The 24,273-nt window shown below is 47.8% G+C and overlaps 2 protein-coding genes across 3 annotated transcripts in view; one reads left to right on the forward strand and one right to left on the reverse strand.

Moving 5' to 3' along the window:
* Positions 1–24,273, reverse strand: part of LOC134296973 (zinc finger protein 493-like) — a 47,749-nt gene that overhangs the window by 12,500 nt on the left and 10,976 nt on the right. The gene's annotated exons all lie outside the window — the stretch shown is intronic.
* Positions 251–24,235, forward strand: LOC134296923 (zinc finger protein 709-like). 2 transcript variants are annotated; one of them, XM_062973090.1, is made up of 3 exons: positions 251–472; positions 1,659–1,795; positions 24,114–24,235. In XM_062973090.1, exons 1-3 carry the CDS (start codon positions 266–268, stop codon positions 24,115–24,117), a joined length of 348 nt encoding a protein of 115 aa, XP_062829160.1. In that variant the 5' UTR covers positions 251–265; the 3' UTR covers positions 24,118–24,235. The 2 variants fall into 2 exon arrangements, with proteins under 2 accessions (XP_062829160.1, XP_062829159.1); XM_062973089.1 differs by lacking the exons at positions 251–472; positions 24,114–24,235 and adding an exon at positions 13,186–15,190 and having other exon boundaries at positions 1,711–1,795.

Raw genomic sequence — 24,273 nt, forward strand, 5'->3', positions numbered from 1 at the left:
GAGAGAAGGAAGGAAGGAAGGAAGGAAGGAAGAAGGCAGGCCCCGCCCCTCCCCGCCCCTCCCCCCTCGCTCCCGGCTCAGGCCTCGGCCTTCCCAACGGTCACTCACCCCGTCACATGACCCGCGGGCGGGAAGGCCAGGGCGAGGCTGCCCGGAGACTGGTGACGCGGAGAGACCAGGCCGATCCCCATTGGCCCATTTCTGGAAGGACCCTTCACGGCCCAAGGGCGAGGGGAGGGGAGGGGGCGTTCCTGCCCGGAGACCGATGACGCGCGAGAGGAAGGCGGGTTCCCATTGGCGGACCGGGGGGGGGGGGGAGAAGCGCCTAGTTCCCTCAGGCGAAGCCCCGCCTTCCACCCTTTCCTGTGAGCGCCCTTCGAGGAAGAGGGAGGAGGAGGAGGAGGAGGAGGAGGAGGAGGAGGAGGAGGAGGAGGAGGCCTTTCGGGAGAGAGAGAGAGAGAGAGAGGAGCAGGTCAGGGGCAGCTGGGTGAGGGTTCGGGGTCCCTGCTGACGGGCCTCCCTTCCCCGTCCGGCCTTGGCCTGTCTGTCTGTCCCGGGGAGGCTGCGGCCTGCTCGGCCCTCCAGGCCCTCTGCGCATGCGCCTTCCAAAACGGGGCAGCCAGGTTGCTGACACCCCCCCCCCCCCTCCACTGACTGACAGCCTGTCACTGGGCACAAGTCAAAGGGCTGGTGATGGCCTTTCAAGCCCTGGATGGTTCAGGTCCAGACTGTTTGGCTGATCCCATCTCATGGGCTACGCTTTTGGGATGTTGTGTTTTAGAGGCACTGATGTATTAATTCCTTGGGATTGGAATGCATTTGATTGTATATTGTTGGGATTGGTCCCCATAGAAACCACCCCAAGTTCCCTCGCAGAGATGGCGCGGGATACAAAAATAAAGTTGTTGTTGTTATTATTATTATTTGAAACATAACAAGATGAGTCCACAGCAGACACTCTGCTGGCTGTCTTGGATCACACCTCGGACACTTCCCCAATGTCTAGGACTGTGTGATGTATCGGCGAGTAATGCGTGCCTCTCCCAATAAGGTGGCCTTCTGCAGCTGGCAGAGGGTAATTTTGTCAGCGCCGATTGTGTTTAAGTGCAGGCCAAGGTTTTTAGCCACTGCACCCACTGGGACCACCTTGACTGGCTTGTGCCAGAGTCCTTGTAATTCGATCTTTAAATCCTCATATCATGTCAGCTTTTCTAGTTGTTTCTCCTCAATCCTGCTGTCACCTGGGATGACAACATTGACAGTCCATACTTTTTTTTAACACGATCGTGAGGTCAGGGGTCTTGTGCTCCAAAACCCTGTCTGTCTGAATTCGGAAGTCCCAGAGTAGCTTGACATGTTCATTCTCTGTAACGTTTTCGGGCTTGTGATTCCACCAGTTCTTTGTTGCAGGCAGACGGTATTTGTGGCACAAGTTCCAATTAATCATCTGAGCAACGGTGTTCTGCCTCTGCTTGTAGTCTGTCTGTGCAATCTTTCTGCAGCAGCTGAGGGTGTGATCTATTGTTTCATCTGTTTATTATTATTATTATTATTATTATTATTATTATTATTATTATTATGGAGCTCCTGATCTGCTGAACTGCTGTTGTTGCTGCTTTGCCCTTTTTGACGGCTTTGTCCTTTTTTGAAATGGCAAGAGACCCATAACCCGGACCCTTCCCTCGGCAGAGAGGGCCGTCCTGCGGAAAGAAGGGCGTCTGCAGGGAGGGATTGGCGGAGGCCGTGCAGAAGAAGCTCCAGGCCGAAGTGGAGAAGGAACAGCAGGTGCCAAAAGGTGAGGCGGACGTGGGAGTAGTTTGGGTATCTTTAGCTGAGAGGGAAAGAAAGGCCGAGGGGACAGGAGAGCCAATATGGGGAAGGATGTCCCACTGAGGAGAAAAGGGCAAGTTTTTCCTGCTACTCTGGAGACTAAAATGGAAAGCAGTTGATTCACATTGTGGGAAAGAAGCTTCCAACTAAACATTGGGAAGCATTTCTGGATGGCAAGAGCAGTTCAGCCATGGAAGCCTGGTCCCTTCTCAGGAGCCTCCCTTCCCAAGCCCTGGCCTTCCACTTCCGGGGACTCCATGTCCCAGAATCCCTGATCTTGGGCCAAGGCAGCTGAGGCTTCTGGGTGCTAAAGTCCAAGAAATCCCAGAGGAATAGAGTTTGGGAATCCCTGCTCAAGAGAGTGGAGGGAATAATGATAATAATAGTAATAGTAATAACTTTATTTCTAACCCTCCCTCTCTCCCCAAAGGGAATGGCTCTCTTGGACTACAACGCCCAGAAACCCTCCTGGCATGAGGGTTGGAGGAACCTGGGAGTTCTATCCCAAGACAAATATCTCCCAAGTCCTTGAGGAGGAGGCGGAGGAGGGGGAGGCGGCAGCCTTGGCCTAGGACTGAGACACGAGGAATCCCCGAAGCCAGAGGGTTGGGAGAGACCCCAAGGGCCACCCAGCCCCACCACCTTCTGCCAGGCAGGGAAACACAATCCAAATCCTCCCGACAGATCTCCATCCAGCCTCTGACTAAATCCTGACTAAATCCTCCAAAGAAGGAGCTCCCACCAGACTCTGAGGCAGAGAGTTCCCCTGCTGAACAGCTCTTCTTCTTGCCCTCAGGAAGTCCTTCCTCGTGTTTGGGAGGAATCCCTTTTCTTGCCATTTGACCTCCTGGCTCCGTTGTCCCTTAGTCTCCAGAGCAGCATAAAGGAAGCCTTTCCCCCTCCTCTTCCTCACCAATGGGACATCTTTTTGGATTTTGAAACATGCCTGCAGTCAAATCTGGATGACTGACAGAACTTGGAGGACTCTCCTCAAAAATAAAACTTGACAAGCCTAGCAAACATAGTCACATAGTGTAAATGTACACAGAATAAACACTTCAAACAGCTCAGACCTTATTAAATGGTCAGATGGTGTCCAATTGAGATCAATTCCAGTATCTAGACAGGATTTAATATATCTAGACAATGATACATATCGAGTCGTATTAGTCTTCCTCCTCTCAGTAGGCCAGAGTGCATAGATGTGTTTTTAGTTTGAAGGCAAGGAGGGAGGGGGCAGTTTTTCGTTCTTTTGGGAGGGATTTCCAGAGGAGGGGAGGAGCACGGAGAAGGCCCCCTTTCTCGTTCCCACCAGCCGTGCTTGAGATGGGGGTGGGACCGAGAGCAGGGCCTCCTCCGCAGATTGCAGTGCTCGAGCCGGTTTGTAAACAGGGACGCGATTCTGCAAATAGTCTGCATCTCCGTTTACAAACCGGTTCGAGCACTGCGATCCTAAACTCAACAAGCTCTATGAGGTATGACGAGCCAGATGAGAGCCCGAGTCTCTTCTGGTGTGGGAGAATCAGCCATCTACAAAGATGTTGCCAAGGGGAAGCCGAGCACTTGATGAACCAACATAGTATATTATTTGAGAACACAGAAATGTTGGATTACTCTGACAACTACCATGTCAGACTACACAGAAAAGCCATTGAAATCCACAAGCATGTGGACAATTTCAACAGAAAGGAGAAAACCATGAAATTGAACACAATCTGGCTACCAGTATCAAAAAAGACTCTAAAATCAGTAAATAAAAATCAACACTCAAAAAATGAGAATTGCAGGCATGAAACAATGGGTCAGCTAACACCTCCCAACAAAGGATTCCCCCAGGCAGAAAGCAGGCAGGCTTTAAAAATGAAATTCAGTGTCAATCAAGGTGGCCAGCTGCAACATTCACACTTGCCTCGGGCAGACAAGAGTTCTTTCTCCCACCCTTGTCATTACACTGTGCCGTCCGCCAGACAATAAAAAAAAAAAAACTATAAAGCTGAAACGTGCCGTCCTTTATCCGGGCGAACTGCAAATCCCTATAAGCTGTCCTAAAATATTGAACGACTGAGTCTGGAGAACTTCAAAAAAGGATGTTTATTCATACAAGGTTGTAAACCTGGCACAGATCTTAAAGTTGCAGAAAATGAAACAAATTTCCATAGGTTTTAGTTGCAGAATTATCCCTGGTTCCAGAAGGCAAAGGTGATTATAAAACCACTATACCCTAATCACGCTGTCTATGTTAGAAGGAGAAACTCTTTCCTTCCCTATCTTTACAGCAAAGATTAGTTCTAGAAGCGATGGAATAACCCTGCTCCTCTAACTAGATTTCCTATTCCAGATCAGTATAATTCAATACTTATCTAATTTGGATAGGCTTAGATTGGCCTGGTTTTGAGGATGATTTGTCCCAGTTAGCCTTGCACAGCTCCAGCACGTTGGAAGACTATAGCCAGAATGAAACTCTAAAATGGAGACTAGACCCTGGTAAAAAGGGCGGTCCTAAGATGTTGTACTCTTTGACCAATCATTGCAAAGAAAACTGCAGCCAGCTCTTGCAGACTTCAAGCCACCTTTCCTGGGCTTTTGCAGCCAGAGGCTGAAACAAAATGCAAAGGAGGGAAAACAAACAAACGACCAATAAGTAAGGCAAACCATCGTCCTGGGGGACGGAACACTCCCCGCTTAAATTCCCAGGATGTGGGAATTTACCACTCAAAAACATACAAACACCTTTGCACATATGACAATACAAACACTAGAACTTTAAACATCTCCAATAAGCAACACGAGGTCACTAATTGGTCTGTCCAAAATGGACACTTTGTCTCTGTTGCAAGTCTTTAATTGAACTTTCCTGACCTTACCATCCGGGCAAGGAAAGGTCTTTAATACAATGCCCATGGGCCATGCATGGCGGGGCAAGTCTTTGTCCTTTAACAACACAACGTTGTTAACCTCAATGTTGTCCTGTGGGCTTTGCCAGATTCTTCTAGCTTGAAGCTGGCTTAAGTACTCAGCTTTCCACCTTTTCCAAAAGTGGTTGGCCAAGGACTGCACCTGTTTCCACAGGGCACGGTGAGTTCCGTCCGGAACTGGCAACATGATGTCCTTCCATCCTGGCACCTTTTGTGTCAAAATAAGTGCAGGAGTCAGTGGTTGTAAGTTCTCAGGGTCACTGGTAAGGGGAACCAGCGGCCGGTTGTTGATGATTGCGGTAACTTCCGCCATAAGTGTCACCAAAACATCATGCGTCAATGACCTATGACTCAAAAGCATGGCATTAAGGATTTTGCGACTAATACCAATCATCCTCTCCCAAACACCACCCATGTGGGAGGCGTGAGGAACATTGAAAGTCCACATAATTTGTTCAGTATTCGTAAAGTTCTGAACCTTTGGGTCTCTCCCAAACCTAGACACACAATTGAGTTCTTTGGTCGCACCTACAAAATTGGTGCCACAGTCCGACCGAATTGACTTAATTGGCCCTCTGAGGGCTATGAACCTTTTTAATGCGTTTAAAAATGATGAAGTGTCCATCCCTTCTATGACTTCTATATGGACAGCTCGTATTACTAAACAAGTAAACAAAACTGCCCACCTCTTGTTATTTACAACACCACCCCTGGTTTTCCTAGTGACAACCTCCCAAGGACCAAACACATCGATTCCCACATGGGAAAAGGGTGGGTCTGTCAAAGTCCTATCCTGAGGTAGTTCTGCCATCAACTGACTTTGACAGTTTCGCCTAAGGTGCCTGCATTTAACACATTTGAAAATACAACTGTTGACCAACCTTTTGGCATTAACTACCCACAGACCTTCATTTCTAAGGGCTGCCTCAGTTAGAGTTCTACCCTGATGATGGATCCTTTCATGGTGATGCCGAACGAGCAGCAATGCAGTGTGACTATTAGGGGGTATGATGATGGGGTTTTTTATGCACGCCTTGAGTTTAGCTTTGGCTAACCTTCCTCCAACTCTCAAAATACCCTCCTTGTCTAGAAATGGGTTTAACTCATTTAGAAGACTTTGATTAGGGATGTTGAGCCCTTGCTCTAGCCTAGCTATTTCCTGCTTGAAAGCAGATCTCTGTACTGACTTGAATATGACGCTCTTAGCCTTTATCATATCCTGGACCTGTAAAGGCTCACTATCTTTGCAAGCTAAACGATGTATAAGCCTAGCAACTGCTCTAAGAAGACTGTGCCACTCCGAAAAACATTCAAAACGGTGTGGTTCCAGGCAAGATCTTTGGCCCATCTTGATTTCTGTGGTCATCTTGCAAACTTTCACCTCTGGAACGGACTCGGGCAATTCTGTATTATCGGTGGGAGAAAAGGCTGATGGAAAATTGACTTCGGTCAAGCATCTGGGGCCTGTCAGCCAACTTGAACTTAACACTCGTTGAGTTGAAGCTCCTCTGGAAGCGATGTCAGCTGGGTTGTTGCTGGTGGCGACGTGGTGCCACTGGCTAGGCGTAGAACTGGATAGAATGTTGTTGATTCTATTAGCCACATACACCTTGGGGTCTTTCTGCATCTTCTTCTTCAGTGACCAGAGTCTATTTTCTGCCACATGCCTGTTGTTTGGCAAAGTGGGTTTTTCTGCTTTAAAAGGCAGAGGGGCTATCCAATTTCCCTCGGGACTCCGGGAAACTTGAGAGTTCATGATCTCTAAAAACCTCTGTTCATCTTTGGAAAGCGCTGTAGTTTCATCCCTTTCGGAGACTTCAAAGATGGAAGAATACTCTGGTGTTATCCCCTGACAATAGACCGAGATATGACTCAAACAGCTATGCATTAGTGTGGGGCGACTGCCTTGAAGCACGTGCGCTTGACGAGTGCCCACCGACGATGGAGGGTGCATCCTATTTATGCACACTGGGCCTGTAACTGTCCAGCCTAGTGGTAGCAGCTGAGCAATGGGCGCCCCTGGAGGTCCCTTAACTTGGTCGTTCACATAGAACAAGTTCGGACAGTCCGCACCAAGCAGAAGGGCAATGTCCACATCTGGACGGAAAGCAGGTAAGGCGTTCTTCAGCTTTCGCAAGTGAGGATGGGCTTCCACGACTTCTCTGGTGACAATCTGCCTTTTGTTCCGGGGAATAGAGGAACACTCAATGAGGTCTGGTAACTCGAACAGTCTCTTCTGGTCACAAGAGGAGACAACAAAGCCGGATGCTATGCGACCCTGCAACTTCTTCTTCCCTACACAGGTGGACATGGTGTAGTCGACCGTCTGGGTTTTTATGTCAAACAGTTGGAAAAACTCTGGAGTCGCCAGGGAGGCATCGCTTTGTGAATCCAAAGCCACGTAAAGTCTCTTTTTAAGCCAAGGTCTTCTGGCTGGATATACATCTGCTAGGCAGATGGGATGGCAGACTCTGAACTGGTGCACGTCAGAGCATAGTTCAGTACAGGCGACCGATGGAGCATCCTCCTGCATCCGTGACGCGGTCTGCATGTTGGTGGCTTCAGTAGATGACCCTTCTTTGGAAGACGTGTCCCCTTTGGCGCGGGAGACAGCGTCAGAGTTGTGCATCGCGGTGCAATGCTTAAGGCTGTTACACCTTGCGCATTTGACGTCCTCTTTGCAGTTGGATGCAAAGTGAGGAGTTGCTCCACAGCACCTAAAACATATGCCCAGCTTCTGTACAATCTGTTGTCTTTCTTTATAAGGCTTCTTGCCAAATTCCCGGCAGTTGGCCAAACTGTGAGGCTTTTGGTGAATGGGGCAGAGCACCTCCTTCACCTCTGACTTGGATTCGTTGGCCCTGTGCTGAGTTTCAACAGCCTTAACACTAACCGGTCTTTTGGCCTCTCTGGATGGTTTTTTCTCCACTTTAGGTGCCTTCTCTGGCTGGGTCCCTTGGTATAAGGTGGGGAGGCCCGTCTGCGGATCATTCCTTTCTCTGGCCGCCCTGGTGATGAACTGGACCAAATGAGAAAATGGAGGGTATGCCTGGGAGTGGGCCTCCTTGTAGTTGAAGACCTCCTGTCCACAGCGTTCTTGCAAAGTGAAGGGCAGCTTGGTCAAGATCTGCCTCTGGGACAGGTGCTGATCGAGGCACTTCAAACCGGGCAGTTCTGGATTCTCCTTGGCCGACTCTAATTCCGTAAGGAGATCGCTGAGGTCCCACAAGAGTTTGAAGTCTTTGAGTTTCAAAGCTGGGAACCTTTGGAGCTTGTCCATAAGAGATGCTTCAATCTCTGTGCTGGCCCCATACCTCTGCTGCAACCTGGCCCAGGCCTTTTCCAGGGCTTTGTCGGGATCGGCTACGTGGGCTGCGTAGATCTTCTTAACTTGTGAGGATGAGGCTGGGCCCAACCATGCAGCCAGAAGAGTCAGTTCTTCCTCAGGCAATAACTTTAAGTCTCTGATTGCTCTCTGGAAGGTGGCCTTCCAGAGAAGAAATTCCTCAGGCTTGTCCGAAAACTTTTCGACACCCTTGTCCTTAAGATCTCTTCTGGGGCTTCTGATGATGGAGACAAGCTGGGACTCTGGCGTCGAAGGGAACAATTGAGGAGTTTGCTGTTGTGGAGTGGACTCCCACCGTGCACCTTGCGTCAACCTTTGGCCTCTTGGAGGGATGACATCGACCACTGACGAATCGGTGGCTCCCTGTGCAGCTGTCTGTAAGGGCCAACTAGCACTTGGCCTTGAGGCCCTGATTGACTGACCTAGGGATTTAGCAGGAGGCACAGGTAGCTCGGGCAAGGGTGAGCTCCCCGCTATGACGCTCTGCTCTGCAGGAAACTCAAAAGTGACTTTGGGGCCCTGCTCTGGGTAAGGAGAGAAGTCTTCCTGTTCCTCATCCGAAAACTGGCTGTTTAAGCTATTAAGATGCACAAGCACCTTGGAAGAAGGGTCCTGCTTCGGCAACTGACTTACATTTTCTTCTGTGAGTGGCTCAATTAGGGCCTTGGCCAAAGTCTCAGCCCTTACCTTTTTGGCAGTAGCATCCATCCTTATTCTAAGCATTTCTATTTCACCTTGCCTTTGGGCCTGTTCCATTTGCATTTCGCTTTGTCTACGGGCCTGTTCTATTTGCATTTCGCTTTGTCTACGGGCCTGTTCTATTTGCAGTCGTTGCTCTTCTTCTTTAAAGGGAAGGGTGAGATCAGCTGCCTTAGCATCAGCCTCCGCCCCCGCTACCTTGCTCTTTAGCTCTAGACGTGCAGCCTCCTTAATGTGCAAGGCAGCTAGGGAAGAGATGGCACTCCCAGCAGCAGAAGACTTGCTAGAGTGGCTATGTTTAGATGATGCACACTCCCTTAGCTTAGATACCTGGCTAGAGCGGTTGGACTTAAGACTAAGTGCCACAGCAGGTGATTTTAAAAGATTGGTCTCATGGCTGCATAAGGAAGACTGATTTCCTTTTGGCTCAGACCTTAGATTAACAGATGGAGAACTAAATTCCAAGGCATCTAGAATTGCCCTCACCTTATTTTCTTTCTCATTAGTGTCAGCTAAGACACTCACTATTTCTAACTCTGAATCCTTGGCGTTAATGCGCTCGAGGACCTGGACTATCTTAGACACCAAACCCCTCCAAATACCGAAGGTCTCTTCAAGGTCTGTCTGTAATATGGATGGCACCCTTGTAATACCCAAGCTCTCAATTCTGTCCATTAATGTTACAATTCGCTCCCATGCCGAACCTAACCTCACATGGAGGAGCTCCTTTTCATCTATTAGATGGGCTAGCATCTTGGCTGAAGGGTGCTTTATCCTTTGGGGCCTTTCATTCCTACTTTCAGCCTCAGAAGGAGGTATACCATCTGCATCATCTTGAAATTGCATAGACATTATGTATTCTTAATAGCAAGTAAATTTACAACAAAGGCAAATGCAATATACCTGCAAGTAAATTTACAATAAAAGCAAATTCAATATATAATACAATTCACAGCACTTAACCATAGCAATATATATCACTAAGTAACTATACTTTACAAAGATTGTGACCTTTGGCGCCAAACTTTGGTAGGCAAGCTGCAAAATGCCAACTGACAGCAACTTGCCACTTGATACCTCCCTTGCCCGAGTGACGTAAACTGCCAAAATGGCGACTTCGCCAAATTTTCAAGCACCTTGTGCTCCGCGGCTCGAGGCCTGCCGCCGAAGGAGCACCGAGGCTGGCTTTGGAAAGGAGGAGAGAAGAGACGCCTCCTCCCCGCTGTGAAGGGAGGTCACCACCGCAGGACGATGAGACAGGTCACCACCGCAGGTCAATGAGGCAGGTCACCACCGCAGGATGATGAGACAGGTCACCGCCGCAGGTCAATGAGGCAGGTCACCACCGCAGGATGATGAGGCAGGTCACCACCGCCGGACCATGAGGCAGGTCACCACCGCCGGGCGACTGTCCCGGCCGAGATCCTAGCCACTGTGAAGACTCAGCCAGAACTTTCTTTTGGAGTTGCCAGGCTTATCTGGGTCCCGGCCTGGTGCTTCTGGACTCACCACCTCTGTGTGAGCCCAAAGACTGCTGCTGGAGCTCCGCGGCTCGATACCTGCCACCGAAGGAGCTCGGGGTAGATTGCTGGGTTTTGCACAGCCGTGCAATTGCAGAAACAGCCGCAGCTGAAGAGCAGGATACTGCAGAGGCTGAAGGAATGGCAGCAAGCTTCACTGCAACAGACCAACAAAATCAAAGTCTCTATGGCCGTGCAGGCTAGCTCAAGCGGAAAACCGCTGATCGTCCTCAAAACTGTGCCGTCCGCCAGACAATAAAAAAAAAAAAAAACTATAAAGCTGAAACGTGCCGTCCTTTATCCGGGCGAACTGCAAATCCCTATAAGCTGTCCTAAAATATTGAACGACTGAGTCTGGAGAACTTCAAAAAAGGATGTTTATTCATATAAGGTTGTAAACCTGGCACAGATCTTAAAGTTGCAGAAAATGAAACAAATTTCCATAGGTTTTAGTTGCAGAATTATCCCTGGTTCCAGAAGGCAAAGGTGATTATAAAACCACTATACCCTAATCACGCTGTCTATGTTAGAAGGAGAAACTCTTTCCTTCCCTATCTTTACAGCAAAGATTAGTTCTAGAAGCGATGGAATAACCCTGCTCCTCTAACTAGATTTCCTATTCCAGATCAGTATAATTCAATACTTATCTAATTTGGATAGGCTTAGATTGGCCTGGTTTTGAGGATGATTTGTCCCAGTTAGCCTTGCACAGCTCCAGCACGTTGGAAGACTATAGCCAGAATGAAACTCTAAAATGGAGACTAGACCCTGGTAAAAAGGGCGGTCCTAAGATGTTGTACTCTTTGACCAATCATTGCAAAGAAAACTGCAGCCAGCTCTTGCAGACTTCAAGCCACCTTTCCTGGGCTTTTGCAGCCAGAGGCTGAAACAAAATGCAAAGGAGGGAAAACAAACAAACGACCAATAAGTAAGGCAAACCATCGTCCTGGGGGACGGAACAACACAGATATATAAACCCCACGTGCCTAGTTTCCAACAGACCTCCATTATGAAAACGGGTGCCTTTTGGGAGATTGGAATGGAGTGATTTCACCAAAGAAAGACAAACTCTCGGGGAGGGGGATGCAAAGAATATACTGTATATACGCAAGTATAAGCCTCTCCTCCTTTCCCGTGCAGCGCACGCCTTCCTCTCCTCGGCACTCGTCTTTCCCACTTTTCTTTATTCGTATACACACTGCATTTCCCCCAAAATGTATAGTTAAAATAAACTATGGTGATTATTGGAAGAATATATAAGCACATTTACATTGAAGAAGCTTAGAATAATAATTTAATCACAGTTGGAAAGTCTTAAATTGCAGTTGTATGTAAATATTCAAAAACATTTAACCTTCTGATGCCTCCATTAATCTAATTTTATTGCTATCTATTTTTATTTTGAAATGTACCAGTACCTGCTGCATTTCCCACCCCGTCTTATACTTAAGTCAATAGTTTTTCCCAGTTTTTTGTGTTAAATTAGGTGCCTCGGCTTTTACTCGAGTATATACAGTACACAATTTTCAGAAAGACAAAATACTTTCTCTAGAATGGAAAAGATATGGATATCTGCCAAACTCAAAACCTGTTCAAAAGACAGAACTCCTACCCAAAACTATCTCAGATCATAATCCAGTGACTCTAGTAATTAAAAAGAAAGTAAAAAATGGCCCTTCCCCATTTCGGCCCATTTCGGCACATGTTGCACTTTGCCTGGGTTCTATGAATTAGTCTCCAGTGTTAATATTGTATGTTTTATGTTGATTTAACGATTGTTTTTACTGTAATTGATGTTTTTATTGGATAACTGTTTTATTGCTGTGTTTTGATATTTGATTGTTTTATCGGGCAAGGCCCCATGTAAGCCGCCCCGAGTCCCTTCGGGGAGATGGGGCGGGGTATAAAAATAAAGTTATTATTATTATTATTAAAAACACTTAGATGGCAGCTGAATGAATCACTACTGCAAAAGGAGGACGTAATTGAGAATTTGAAAGAAAAACTGAAAGAATATTTGGAACTTAATTTAAATCAAGTTACAGATATTCAAACAGTATGGGATGCCAGTACAGCTTATATTAGAGGATACTTTATAAAATGCAACACTGAAATGAGAAAGAATAGACAGAAATATTTTCAGATAATTTCAGATGATATTAAAAAAAGAAGAGGAGTTAAAGAAAAATCCTTTGAATTCAAACATTCTAACTCAGATAAAACTCCTACAAAAGCAATTATTGTGTTACTAGTTAATGAATTGGAAACTAAAATAAAGAATGCAAAAAAAAATATTTTGAACCAGCTAACAAACCAAGGAAATAGTTAGCATATACGTTGAGGAAAGAAAGCCCAAAAATGTAATTGTCAATTCTTTATTTATGTATTTATTTATTTATGACATTTCTACCCCGCCTTTCTCTACCCTGAAGGGGACTTACTGTTAAGATACAACATGAGGATAAAATATTAATAGATGATATCAATATTCAACAGGCTTTAAAACATTATTACATTAATTTATATAAGGCTGACCACATATCTCTACAAGACATTGAGAATAATTTAATTCAGCGAAAGACGCCAAAAATAAAGGTTCACAGTTCACAGCCTGTTATGCCTTCAGCTTTGCTGCATTGTTGGATTTTAATCGGTAGGGTTGGATTTTATTTTGTGGAGAGTATCTTTGGGCACCGTCCCCTTTGGACCTGAGGAGGGATAGTTTGTTGTTAGGCAAGTGTTAAAGCATTTCTCACCAGGCAATGGGCTCACCCTCTTCCCCTGGGTTTGTTACAGCACGAGACTTGTTTTTCATGTTCCATGAGATCTTTCTCTGTTCAACTCCTGAAGAGATTTTCCCCTCATTTGTCTGCAGGTAACTTCTGAAAAAGCTCTGCAAAGAATATGTTGTGAGAGCTTTGCCCAAGGAGTGCTCTAAGTCTAAAGGGACTTCAAAATACACAGCAATGACAACAAGAAAAAATAAGTAGTAAAAATATATTTCAAGCTACAAACCTATGCAGTTAAGAGGAGGAAATAAGATTGTGCTGAAAAAAGAGAGGCTTGGGAAAGCGAGCAGAAGGCTACAGCAATACAAAGACTGTGCTGCTCAGGAGGTTATATCTGTGAACCCCTGGCATAATATTTGAATTATAAATATAAAAGAATGGCAAGTCCTCTACCTCCCTATCCTAGATCACACACAGGGGAGAAGTTACATCAGTGTCTGGAATGTGGGAAACAATTTGATTGGAAAAATTCTCTTACTGTACATGAACGGACCCACACAGGGGAGAAGCCATATGAATGTGTGGAATGTGGAAAGAGCTTCAGTCGGAGTGACAAATTACGTTCCCATCAAAGGACCCACACAGGGGAGAAACCCTATAAATGCATAGAATGTGGAGAAAGCTTCAGTCGGAGTGACAGTCTACGTTCCCATCAAAGGACCCACACAGGGGAGAAGCCATATAAATGCATGGAATGTGGAGAAAACTTCAGTCACAGTGGCAGTCTACGTTCCCATCAAAGGACCCACACAGGGGAGAAGCCCTCTAAATGCATGGAATGTGGAGAAAACTTCAGTCACAGTGGCAGTCTACGTTCCCATCAAAGGAAGCACACAGGGGAGAAGCCCTATAAATGCATAGAATGTGGAGAAAGCTTCAGTCAAAGTGGCAGTCTACGTTCCCATCAAAGGACCCACACAGGGGAGAAGCCCTCTAAATGCATGGAATGTGGAGAAAACTTCAGTCACAGTGGCAGTCTACGTTCCCATCAAAGGACCCACACAGGGGAGAAGCCCTCTAAATGCATGGAATGTGGAGAAAACTTCAGTCACAGTGGCAGTCTACGTTCCCATCAAAGGAAGCACACAGGGGAGAAGCCCTATAAATGCATAGAATGTGGAGAAAGCTTCAGTCAAAGTGGCAGTCTACGTTCCCATCAAAGGAAGCACACAGGGGAGAAGCCCTATAAATGCATGGAATGTGGAGAAAACTTCAGTCACAGTGGCAGTCTACGTTCCCATCAAAGGAAGCACACAGGGGAGAAGCCCTATAAATGCATGGAATGTGGAGAAAACTTCAGTCACAGTGGCAGTCTACGTTCCCATCAAAGGAAGCACAAAGGGGAGAAGCCCTATAAATGCATGGAATGTGGAGAAAACTTCAGTCACAGTGGCAGTCTACGTTCCCATCAAAGGACCCACACAGGGGAGAAGCCATATAAATGCATAGAATGTGGAAAGAGCTTCAGTCAGAGTGACAAGCTACGTTCCCATCAAAGGACCCACACAGGGGAGAAACCCTATAAATGCATAGAATGTGGAGAAAGCTTCAGTCGGAGTGACAGTCTACGTTCCCATCAAAGGACCCACACAAGGGAGAAGCCATATAAATGCATAGAATGTGGAAAGAGCTTCAGTCAGAGTGACAGTCTACGTTCCCATCAAAGGAAGCACACAGGGGAGAAGCCACATAAATGCGTAGAATGCGGAAAGAGCTTCAGTCACAGTGGCAATCTACGTTCCCATCAAAGGACCCACACAGGGGAGAAGCCATATAAATGCATAGAATGTGGAAAGAGTTTCAGTCAGAGTGGACATCTACGTTACCATCAAAGGACCCACACAGGGGAGAAGCCACATAAATGCATAGAATGTGGAAAGAGCTTCAGTCAGAGTGGACATCTACGTTCTCATCAAAGGACCCACACGGGAGAAGCCACATAAATGCATGAAATGTGGAGAAAGCTTCAGTCAGAGTGACAGTCTACGTTCCCATCAAAGGACCCACACAGGGGAGAAGCCATATAAATGCATAGAATGTGGAAAGAGCTTCAGTCAGAGTGACAAGCTACGTTCCCATCAAAGGACCCACACAGGGGAGAAACCCTATAAATGCATAGAATGTGGAGAAAGCTTCAGTCGGAGTGACAGTCTACGTTACCATCAAAGGACCCACACAGGTGAGAAGCCATATAAATGCATAGAATGTGGAAAGAGTTTCAGTCAGAGTGGACATCTACGTTCCCATCAAAGGACCCACACGGGAGAAGCCACATAAATGCATAGAATGTGGAAAGAGCTTCAGTCAGAGTGGACATCTACGTTCTCATCAAAGGACCCACACAGGTGAGAAGCCACATAAATGCATAGAATGTGGAAAGAGCTTCAGTCAGAGTGGACATCTACGTTCTCATCAAAGGACCCACACGGGAGAAGCCACATAAATGCATGAAATGTGGAGAAAGCTTCAGTCAGAGTGGCAGTCTACGTTCCCATCAAAAGACCCACACAGGGGAGAAGCCATATAAATGCATAGAATGTGGAGAAAGCCTCAGTCAGAGTGGCAGTCTATGTTCCCATCAAAGGACCCACACAGAGGAGAAGTCACCTTAATGCACGGAATAGGAACAGAGCTTTAGAAAAAGTTCAGCATACAGTAGACATCACAGAACTCATGTACCTCTAGAGGAGACGGGCCTTTGAGTTTCCGAATCTATAAAAACACATTGGAAGCAAAGAGGAAGGCCAGCACCTTGCTCTCTCTCCACCATGAATCGGAGTTTGTGTGGCCTTGGTTGACGGCTACTGGGAGCAGGTGTCACTCAGAATGGCAGCAAGCTTGGAAGGGGTTCACCTAACCTCCTCCGCAAAGAGACCCATCGCAGGCTTCTAGGATGATGTGTGAAGGTTTGCTGAAATGAGCAGCAGCAGAGATCTCTGGATTAAAGGGTTCTGAAAAAGAATAGCTCTTTGGTTGCAGATAACGTCGTATCTTCATACTCCTGCCTTATTTCTTGGCTCTTCTGCATTCAATGGCATCAATTGTTTCCCATGCATGTGTACTGTATGTACTGTGATCTGTCCTGAGTCCCTTGGTTGAAATTTTGGGTGCTAGCCCTGTACTTTTAACCCTTTTCTGGACTTTGTTGTATCCTGAATCATTGACTCTAAATTCTGGACTGACGTCTAGGTTTCGTATATGGACTTGGACTTTGTTTGTATCCCTGACTTTCTGGCTTGACTTTGGGACTCTAAATTCGGTTTGTACTCTTGATTTCTTGGTTGTTGTTTTATCAACTCAGCTGAATGAACTCCTGGCATGTGACTGTTGGGACTGTGACCTTGGTTCTTGTTAATTTTCACTCCTGACCTGTATCTGCAGTACTCAACTTGTCCGCAATAATTGGACTCTTGACCTGCACTTGTATTCATTGTTCCTTCAACTGTGTTGCTCCAATTATTTTAGCTCAGTGGCTCCCAACCTTTTTTTAAACTAGGGATCATTTGACAAGGGACCACTCTCCAAAATTAGTACCAGAAGGGTTATAAATCAGTTTTTGGTCAACTTTAGATTTGGTTTGGTTATTTGGAGTGATGATTCAGAAAATTGCATTGGATAGACCACGTCAGCTCTCATTCCTGATATGCCATCCAGTTAGTCGTCATCTGCTCGCCCACAGAAAACCATATTTAATAATCCTCAGGACTATAAGAGGGTTTCGCGAGACCAGTCACTCTCATTGTAATGGTGTAGTAACTGTGAGGCTGTGAACCCTATTTTAGTTCTTGCGGACCACTGGTGGTCCATGGACCCCAGGTTGGGAACCACTGTTTTAGCTGGACTGAAGACTTTAGTTTTCCTATAAAATAATATGGTCTTGGCTTGTCTTGTGTTTGTTTAATAAACCTCAGACTTTATACCGAGAGAGCCCTGGAACATGAGACCATCAGCCTTGCTTTGTGTGTACTTATCCCTGTGTAGAGTGAAACCCTTTCTGGATATGAGACTGTTCAATCCCCACCTTTGGCAAAGGGTCCATTAGGACACACAGTATCCCTCCCCAACTGCAGAGAATGGAAGACAAAAAATGACTACAACGACTGATGAAGATTCATGAATCCGTTGAGATGGACATATTAACTACATTGATGAAGTATAGAACCGCATTGAAAGGAAATAAGAGTAAATAGAGATACAAATCATATAGTGAGTGAGTTTTGTAAATTAGCATTTGATGTCAGTTAGTTTTGTTCTTATTGTGCAAGGTGTGTGTCCTTGTTCCCTTTATATTTGTTAAATAGTCCTTTTAAAAAAAAATGTACCAAAATTATTATTTGTATAAAATATTGTTTTTAAATACCAAAATTGTAATTTGTGTAAACCTAGTGGTGCCCAGGTGAGTTGAAAAAAGCATTTGTTGGCTGGGTTATTTGTCGACTGGGTTCAAGGCTCTCTGGCTAAGGGTGAACTACAACTCCCATATGCAAATGGCAGTCACCCCAAACCCTGCCAGTATTCAGTCGGCCATGTTGGGTTTGTGGGCCATGTTTGGTCGAGAACTGTAGTCGGGTGGGTTTGGTGCTCTCTGGATGGGCATGAACCACGACTCCCATATTGCAAAGTCAATCGCCCCAAACCCTGCCAGTATTCAGTCCTATTGCAAGAAAGAAAACTACAAATCAATCTGAAGTTACACCTCTAGCAACTCAATGCGTACATATAACAATAACAATAATAATAATAATTTTATTTCTTACTTGCCTCTCCTTGCAATTTGAGGGAGGTTACAACACAATTTTAAAAACACAAACATTGTCAAAATTCAACAAAGATATATATATATAAAACTAACTATAAAAGATCTACATTAAAATTGCCTTTCTATAAAATACATATTAAAGTCCATAAAACATCATACAAAGGACACAAGTTTAAAATATATACCCCTCTCAAGGCCTTAAATGCTGAACCTCGGATGCTGAACCAGTGCCTGGCCGCTGTGGCAGACTGGATGAGGAGGAACAAGCTGAGGATCAATCCTGACAAGACAGAGGCCCTCCTGGTCAGTCGCTCGTCTGATCGGGGTATTGGGTGGCAGCCTGTGCTGGACCGGGTTGCACTCCCCCTGAAATCACAGGTCCGCAGTTTGGGGGTCCTCCTGGACTCAGTGTTGACGCTTGAGGCTCAGGTGTCGGCGGTGGCCGGGAGGGCCTTTGCACAACTCAAACTTGTGCGCCAACTGCGACCATACCTCGTGAAGTCTGACTTGACCACGGTGGTGCATGCCTTAGTTACCTCTAGACTGGACTACTGTAATGCGCTCTACGTGGGGCTTCCCTTGAAGACGGCCCGGAAATTACAACTGGTCCAACGCTCGGGTGCCAGATTAATAACGGGGGCAAGTTACAGGGAGAGATCCACTCCCTTGTTTAAGGAGCTCCACTGGCTGCCGTTCATCTTCCGGTCCCAATTCAAGGTGCAGACCATCATCTATAAAGCCCTAAACGGTTTGGGACCCACCTACCTCCGTGACCGTATCTCCCTCCATAAACCTGCCCGATCTTTACGATCATCCGGGGAGGCCCTTTTATCACCACTGTCTATATCCCAGGCCCGCCTTGTGAGTACAAGGGAGAGGGCCTTTTCTGCTGTGGCCCCCCGACTATGGAACTCACTGCCTACTGAAAGTCAGATCAGACTTCTCGAGGTACGGTCGCAGCTGGCGCACAAGTTTTAGTTGTGCAAAGGCCCTCCCGGCCACGGCCGACACCTGGGCCTCAAGCGTCAGCCCCGAATCCAGGAGGACCCCCAAGCTGCAATGGACCTGCGCCTTCAGGGGGAGTGCGACCCCGTCCAGCACAGGTTGCCACCCAATACCCCGATCAGACTTACAACTGACCTGGAGGACCTCTGTCTTGTCGGGATTAAGTCTCAGTTTGTTCACCCTCATCCAGGCCAACACAGCGGCCAGGCACTGATCCAATATCCGAGGGGCTTCCTTGGAGTTTGGTGGAAAGGAGTAGTAGAGTTGAGTGTCATCCGCGTAGAGATGGCACCAGACTCCAATACTCCGGATGACCTCTCCCAGCGGTTTCATGTAGATGTTAAAAAGCATGGGGGACAGAATGGAACCTTGCGGGACCCCACAGGTCAAAGGCCAGGGGTCCGAGCAGGTGTCCCCCAGCTTCACCATCTGGGAACGGCCCTCCAGGAAGGACTGAAGCCACTGCAGAGCGGAACCCCCAAGGCCCATCCCGGAGAGACGTCCCAGAAGGAGACCATGGTCGATGGTCTCGAAAGCCGCTGAGATGTCCAAGAGAACCAGCAGGGTCACACTCCCCTGTCCAGCTCCCTGCGGAGGTCACCCACCAAGGCGACCAGAGCCGTCTCCAGGCCTGAAGCCAGACTGTGATTGGATAAGCGAGTGTTGGATAAGTGAGACTCTACTGTATATGGCAGTCATAATGAGGGAAGAGGAAACTGCCAGTCCCGTCAGACCTACACTTCAGGTTCCCAAGCGACACATTATGAAGCGGGGAAACCTCACCGAGCGGAGGCGGAGAGAGGAGGCTGCTTCCCCGACATGACCCGTCCACGCAGAGGTGCCTCCCGCTCCTTGGCCTGGCCCCCCCTTCTCCGCTTCAGCAGCCTGCCTGCAATGAGGAGCGGGCCAGGAGAGTCCGACCCAGAGGCGGGAAGGCGCCGGCGAGTCTCCCTGGAGACGGGTGACGCGGAGAGACGAGGCCGATTCCGATTGGCCGATCCCTTAGTGACCGTTAACGGCAGAAGGGCGGAGCGGGGGGCGGGGCGGGGGCGTTCCTGCCAGGAGACCGATGACGCCAGAGAGGAAGGCGGATTCTCATTGGCGGACGCTGGGCGTTGAGAGGAAGGAAAGAAGGGGCGTGTCTGTCCGCTTCTGTCTCTCCGCTTCTCTCGGGCCCCGCCCCTCTGTGGGAATCCTGCCCGCGGCCGCCATGTTTCTTGAGGGCGGAAGTCCTGCGAGAGGCGGGGAGACTCGGGGTGGGCGGGGCCGGGCGGCGCTCTTTCCTACCAGCGCCTTCGAGGGAAGGAAAGAAGGAAGGAGGCCTTTCGGAGAGAGAGAGAGAGAGAGAGGAGGGGGTGAGTGGGACTCTGCACCGAGATGACGCCGCTCTGAGAGGAAGGCGGATTCTCATTGGGCGTTGGGAGGAAAGGAAAGAAGGGGCGTGTCTGTCCGCCTGCCTCTCCGTCTCGGGCCCCGCCCCTCTGTGGGTCTCCTGCCCGCGGCCGACATGTTTCTTGAGGGCGGAAGTGCAGCGAGAGGCGGGAACACTGGGGGGGGAGGGGCCGGGCGGCGCTCTTTCCTGTCAGAAGGAAGGAAGGAAAGAAGGAAGGAGGCCTTTCGGGGGGGGGGGGGGAGAGAGAGAGAGAGAGAGAGAGAGAGAGGAGGTGAGTGGGGGGAGGGATGGGGGGCCTCTGCCCTCAGGCCTCCCTCCCTCCCTCCCTCCCTCCCTCCCTTCCTCCCTCCCTTCCTCCCTCCCTTCCTTCCTCCCTCCCTCCCTCCCTCCCTCCCTTCCTCCCTCCCTCCCTTCCTTCCTTCTTCCCTCCCTTCCTTCCTCCCTCCCTCCCTCCCTTCCTCCCTCCCTCCCTCTCTTCCTCCCTCCCTTCCTTCCTTCCTCCCTCCCTTCCTTCCTTCCTTTTTCTATTGGCTCTATTGGGCCTATTCATTCAAATGCGCTCTGGAACAACCATGTTTTCAATTCCTCTCGCTCCCGCCTTTGTCTCAAATGCGGCTGGTGGGGACGAGGGAGGGAGAGGGCCTTCTCGGCAGTGGCCCCCCGGCTCTGGAACTCTCTCCCTAAGGAGATCAGGTTAGCTCCTTCCCTGCCCATTTTCCGCCGGGAATTAAAAACATGGATGTTCCAGAGCGCATTTGAATAAATAGGCCCAATAGAGCTGTCATCAGAATACTTCTTTATGTTTTAAAAGCATATGGCACTTTATTGCTGTTACTTATTTCCATTAAACAGCACTTTATGAAACCTGTCCCCACTGGTTTGCTTTTAATTACTCTGATTTTATCTGCTTGGATTTTAATGTATTTATTATTTATTTTGTGAGTCTGGAATGTTTTTGGTCAAATGTCTTGTGTTGTTGGTTTCGGGCTTGTCCCTGTTGTAAGCCACCCCGGGTCCCTTTGGGGAGATGGGGCGGGATATAAAAATAAAGTTTATTATTATTATTTATATTATAACAGATTTCATATGCAATAGAGTAACAGTGTAAATCAATGTTTCTCAACCAGGGGGTCGGGACCCCTGGGTAGGTCACGAGGGGGATGTCAGAGGTGTTGTCAAAGACCATCAGAAACACATATTTCTGATGGTCTTAGGAACCCCTTTGGCAGTCCTTGTGAATGTGATCAACAAATTCTCTGGTTAATTGGGGACCATTTTATTTATTTATTTATTTATTTTATTAGACTTGTATACCGCTACTCCCAGTTTGGCTCGGAGCGGTTTACAGAAATAGATTAAAACAATACACTTAGCTTTAAATTAACAATAACAACAATAAAAACAACAATAAAAACAGACATAGCCCCGAGTTTTTCACCCATTGAATGCTTGTCGGAAGAGCAAGGCTACAATCGAGAAGGCTCTCTGCCTAGTAGAAGACAAATGATAAGTCCGTATGTTAGGGACTTCAAGCAAATTTTGGTCTTTGGACCGAAGTAATCTCTGGGGTTGGTAGGGGGATAAGCGGGCCCTCAGGTACGCCGGCCCCAAACCATGTAAGGCCTTAAAGATTAGTACCAGTATCTTGAAAGTAGTCCGGTACTCAATCGGTAGCCAGTGCAGCTGTTGTAGAATTGGGGTGATACGCCACCTCGCCGGCACCCCGGTGAGAAGACGAGCTGCCGCATTTTGCACCAGCTTCAGTTTCCGGATCACTGACAGAGGAAGGCCAATGTAGAGGGCGTTACAGTAGCCGAGCCTCAAGGTGACCGTCGCCTGGATCACCGTAGCCAGGTCGTTCCTAGAAAGGTAGGGAGCCAGTCGCCTAGCCTGACGTAGATGGAAAAACGCAGATCTGCTCACAGCAGAGACCTGGGCCTCCATTGTGAGCAGAGGGTCCAATAAGACACCAAGACTTTTTACAGAAGATGACGGACGCAGTGTCTCGCCATCCAGGGTAGGCAGCTGCATCTCCCCCCCACCCGGACGGCCCAGCCAAAGGATCTCTGTCTTCGCTGGATTCACCCTCAACCTGCTGGCACGCAACCATCCAGTAACGGCCTCAGGGCACTGATGGAAACTATCGGGTACGGAGTCCGACCGGCCCTCCATCCTCAGAATGAGCTGTGTGTCATCAGCGTACTGGTGGCACTCAAGCCCAAAGCTCCGCAGCAGTCGGGCAAGCGGTCGCAAATAGATGTTAAATAATAGAGGAGAGAGAATAGCTCCCTGTGGGACCCCACAAGTTAGTGGAGACCACGCGGAAACCATCCCTCCCCTCACCACCCGCTGTCCCTGATTCTGGAGGAAGGAGGACACCCATTTAAGGGGTATCCCCCTAACCCCCATCATGGCTAGGCGGTGGGTCAATAGATTGTGATTGACCGTATCAAATGCTGCTGTGAGATCCAATAACACGAGCAGCGCTGATCCGCCTTGATCCCTTTGGCAGCGAAGCTGATCTGTGATGGCAACTAGCACAGTCTCCGTCCCGTGCCCCCTACGGAAGCCGGACTGGAAGCGATCAAGTCCGGCTGTGTCATTGAGGAACTGCTGCAACTGTTCCGCTGCTGCCCTCTCAACCACCTTGCCCAGAAACGGAAGATTCGAGACTGGGCGGTAGCTGGGGGGAACCGAACGATCCAAGTCTGGTTTCTTCAGCAGCGGAGAGACCATCGCCTCTTTTAAACCCTCTGGAAAAACTCCTTGCTCAAGGGAGCTATTTATTATATTCAACAGAGGTTCACGTAATCCCTCCAGGCAAGATTTTACTAGCCAGGAGGGACACGGATCGAGGGAGCAGGTGGTCGGCCTAGTTGCAGTCATCTGGTGGCACAAGCTATACCTGGTACTACCCAGATGACGGTCAGAAGCATCATCTTTAGCACATAATTTTAGTTCGAGCCACAACATTGTCTCCTGTGCAAAAGCAAACTTTTGCCTTTATTTTTCCTTCATTTACAATGTAATGTCTTCCTGTCCTTGTTGCCTTTCTATGAATCCGCTGCAGTTTGCCAATGTCCTTTCTAAAATGGACTGAACTGAGCAGAACTGGGCAGGAATCATGATGTCTCCCACCCAAGGGTGCTGTTGGAGTGCAGAAGGATCTGGAGGGCAGCAGGATTCCCACTCACCCTGGGGGTCTATCCATCTGTCTCCTCTATACCGCCTTCTCTCATGTACTGCTGCTAGGCTGAGTGCCTTGGCTCTGGCTGAAGTTACATACCTTTGTGGTATAGGTTTTGTAAGAATGCAGTATGTCAAGGAACTTTGTGGCCTAATGTGCTCTCAGTGTCTCCAGGCGCCTTGCTTTAGAAACGTGGGGCAGGGATCACGCTGCAGGGAAAGAGAGGATCAGGGAAATATCTTTTTCCCGAGTTGGGAGAAATCTACACAAGAAAATGAAGTATTTTTCTCCCAAGACTGATCACTTGGGATAGTCTGTCCATACAGATGGCCACTCAGATTTTGAGTGGAGATGTGAAGAAGCGGGATCTAGGTAGGAAATGCTTTGCATCGTTAGCCCCTTTCCGTGTTGACCATATTATTAGAGGCCTTCCTTTACCAAGGTTGGATTAGACACAGGATCTTAGGCCGCTATCCCCTTTGCAGGGATTGTTCTTTGTTGGGCAAGTGTTAAAGTGCTTCTCAGGAGGCAACGGGCTCTTACCAGTTGGGCCAGTCTTTCTCCCCTCTTCCCCTGTGATTGCTACAGCACTAGGCTATTGTTCTTCATGTTCAATGAGATCTTTCTGTACTCTGCTCCTAATAAGATTTTCCTCTTATTCATCTCGCAGGTAACCTCTAAACGAACCTTATGAAGAAAACATTGCCGTTTACCTTACGTCTGAAAGGAAAATACGCAGGATTAACAAGAAGAAGAAATAAATTGGAGAAATTATATTTCAAGCTACATACCTTTAAATGTAAGGAAAGGGAGGATTGTGCTGTAAAAAG

This window comes from Anolis carolinensis, chromosome 2 (genome assembly GCF_035594765.1).
Source record: "Anolis carolinensis isolate JA03-04 chromosome 2, rAnoCar3.1.pri, whole genome shotgun sequence".
NCBI classification, from domain to species: domain Eukaryota; kingdom Metazoa; phylum Chordata; class Lepidosauria; order Squamata; family Dactyloidae; genus Anolis; species Anolis carolinensis.

Excerpts from the sequence above, each read along its gene's own strand:
- LOC134296923 (XM_062973089.1), top strand. The coding sequence starts at position 13,477 with ATGGCAAGTCCTCTACCTCCCTATCCTAGATCACACACAGGGGAGAAG.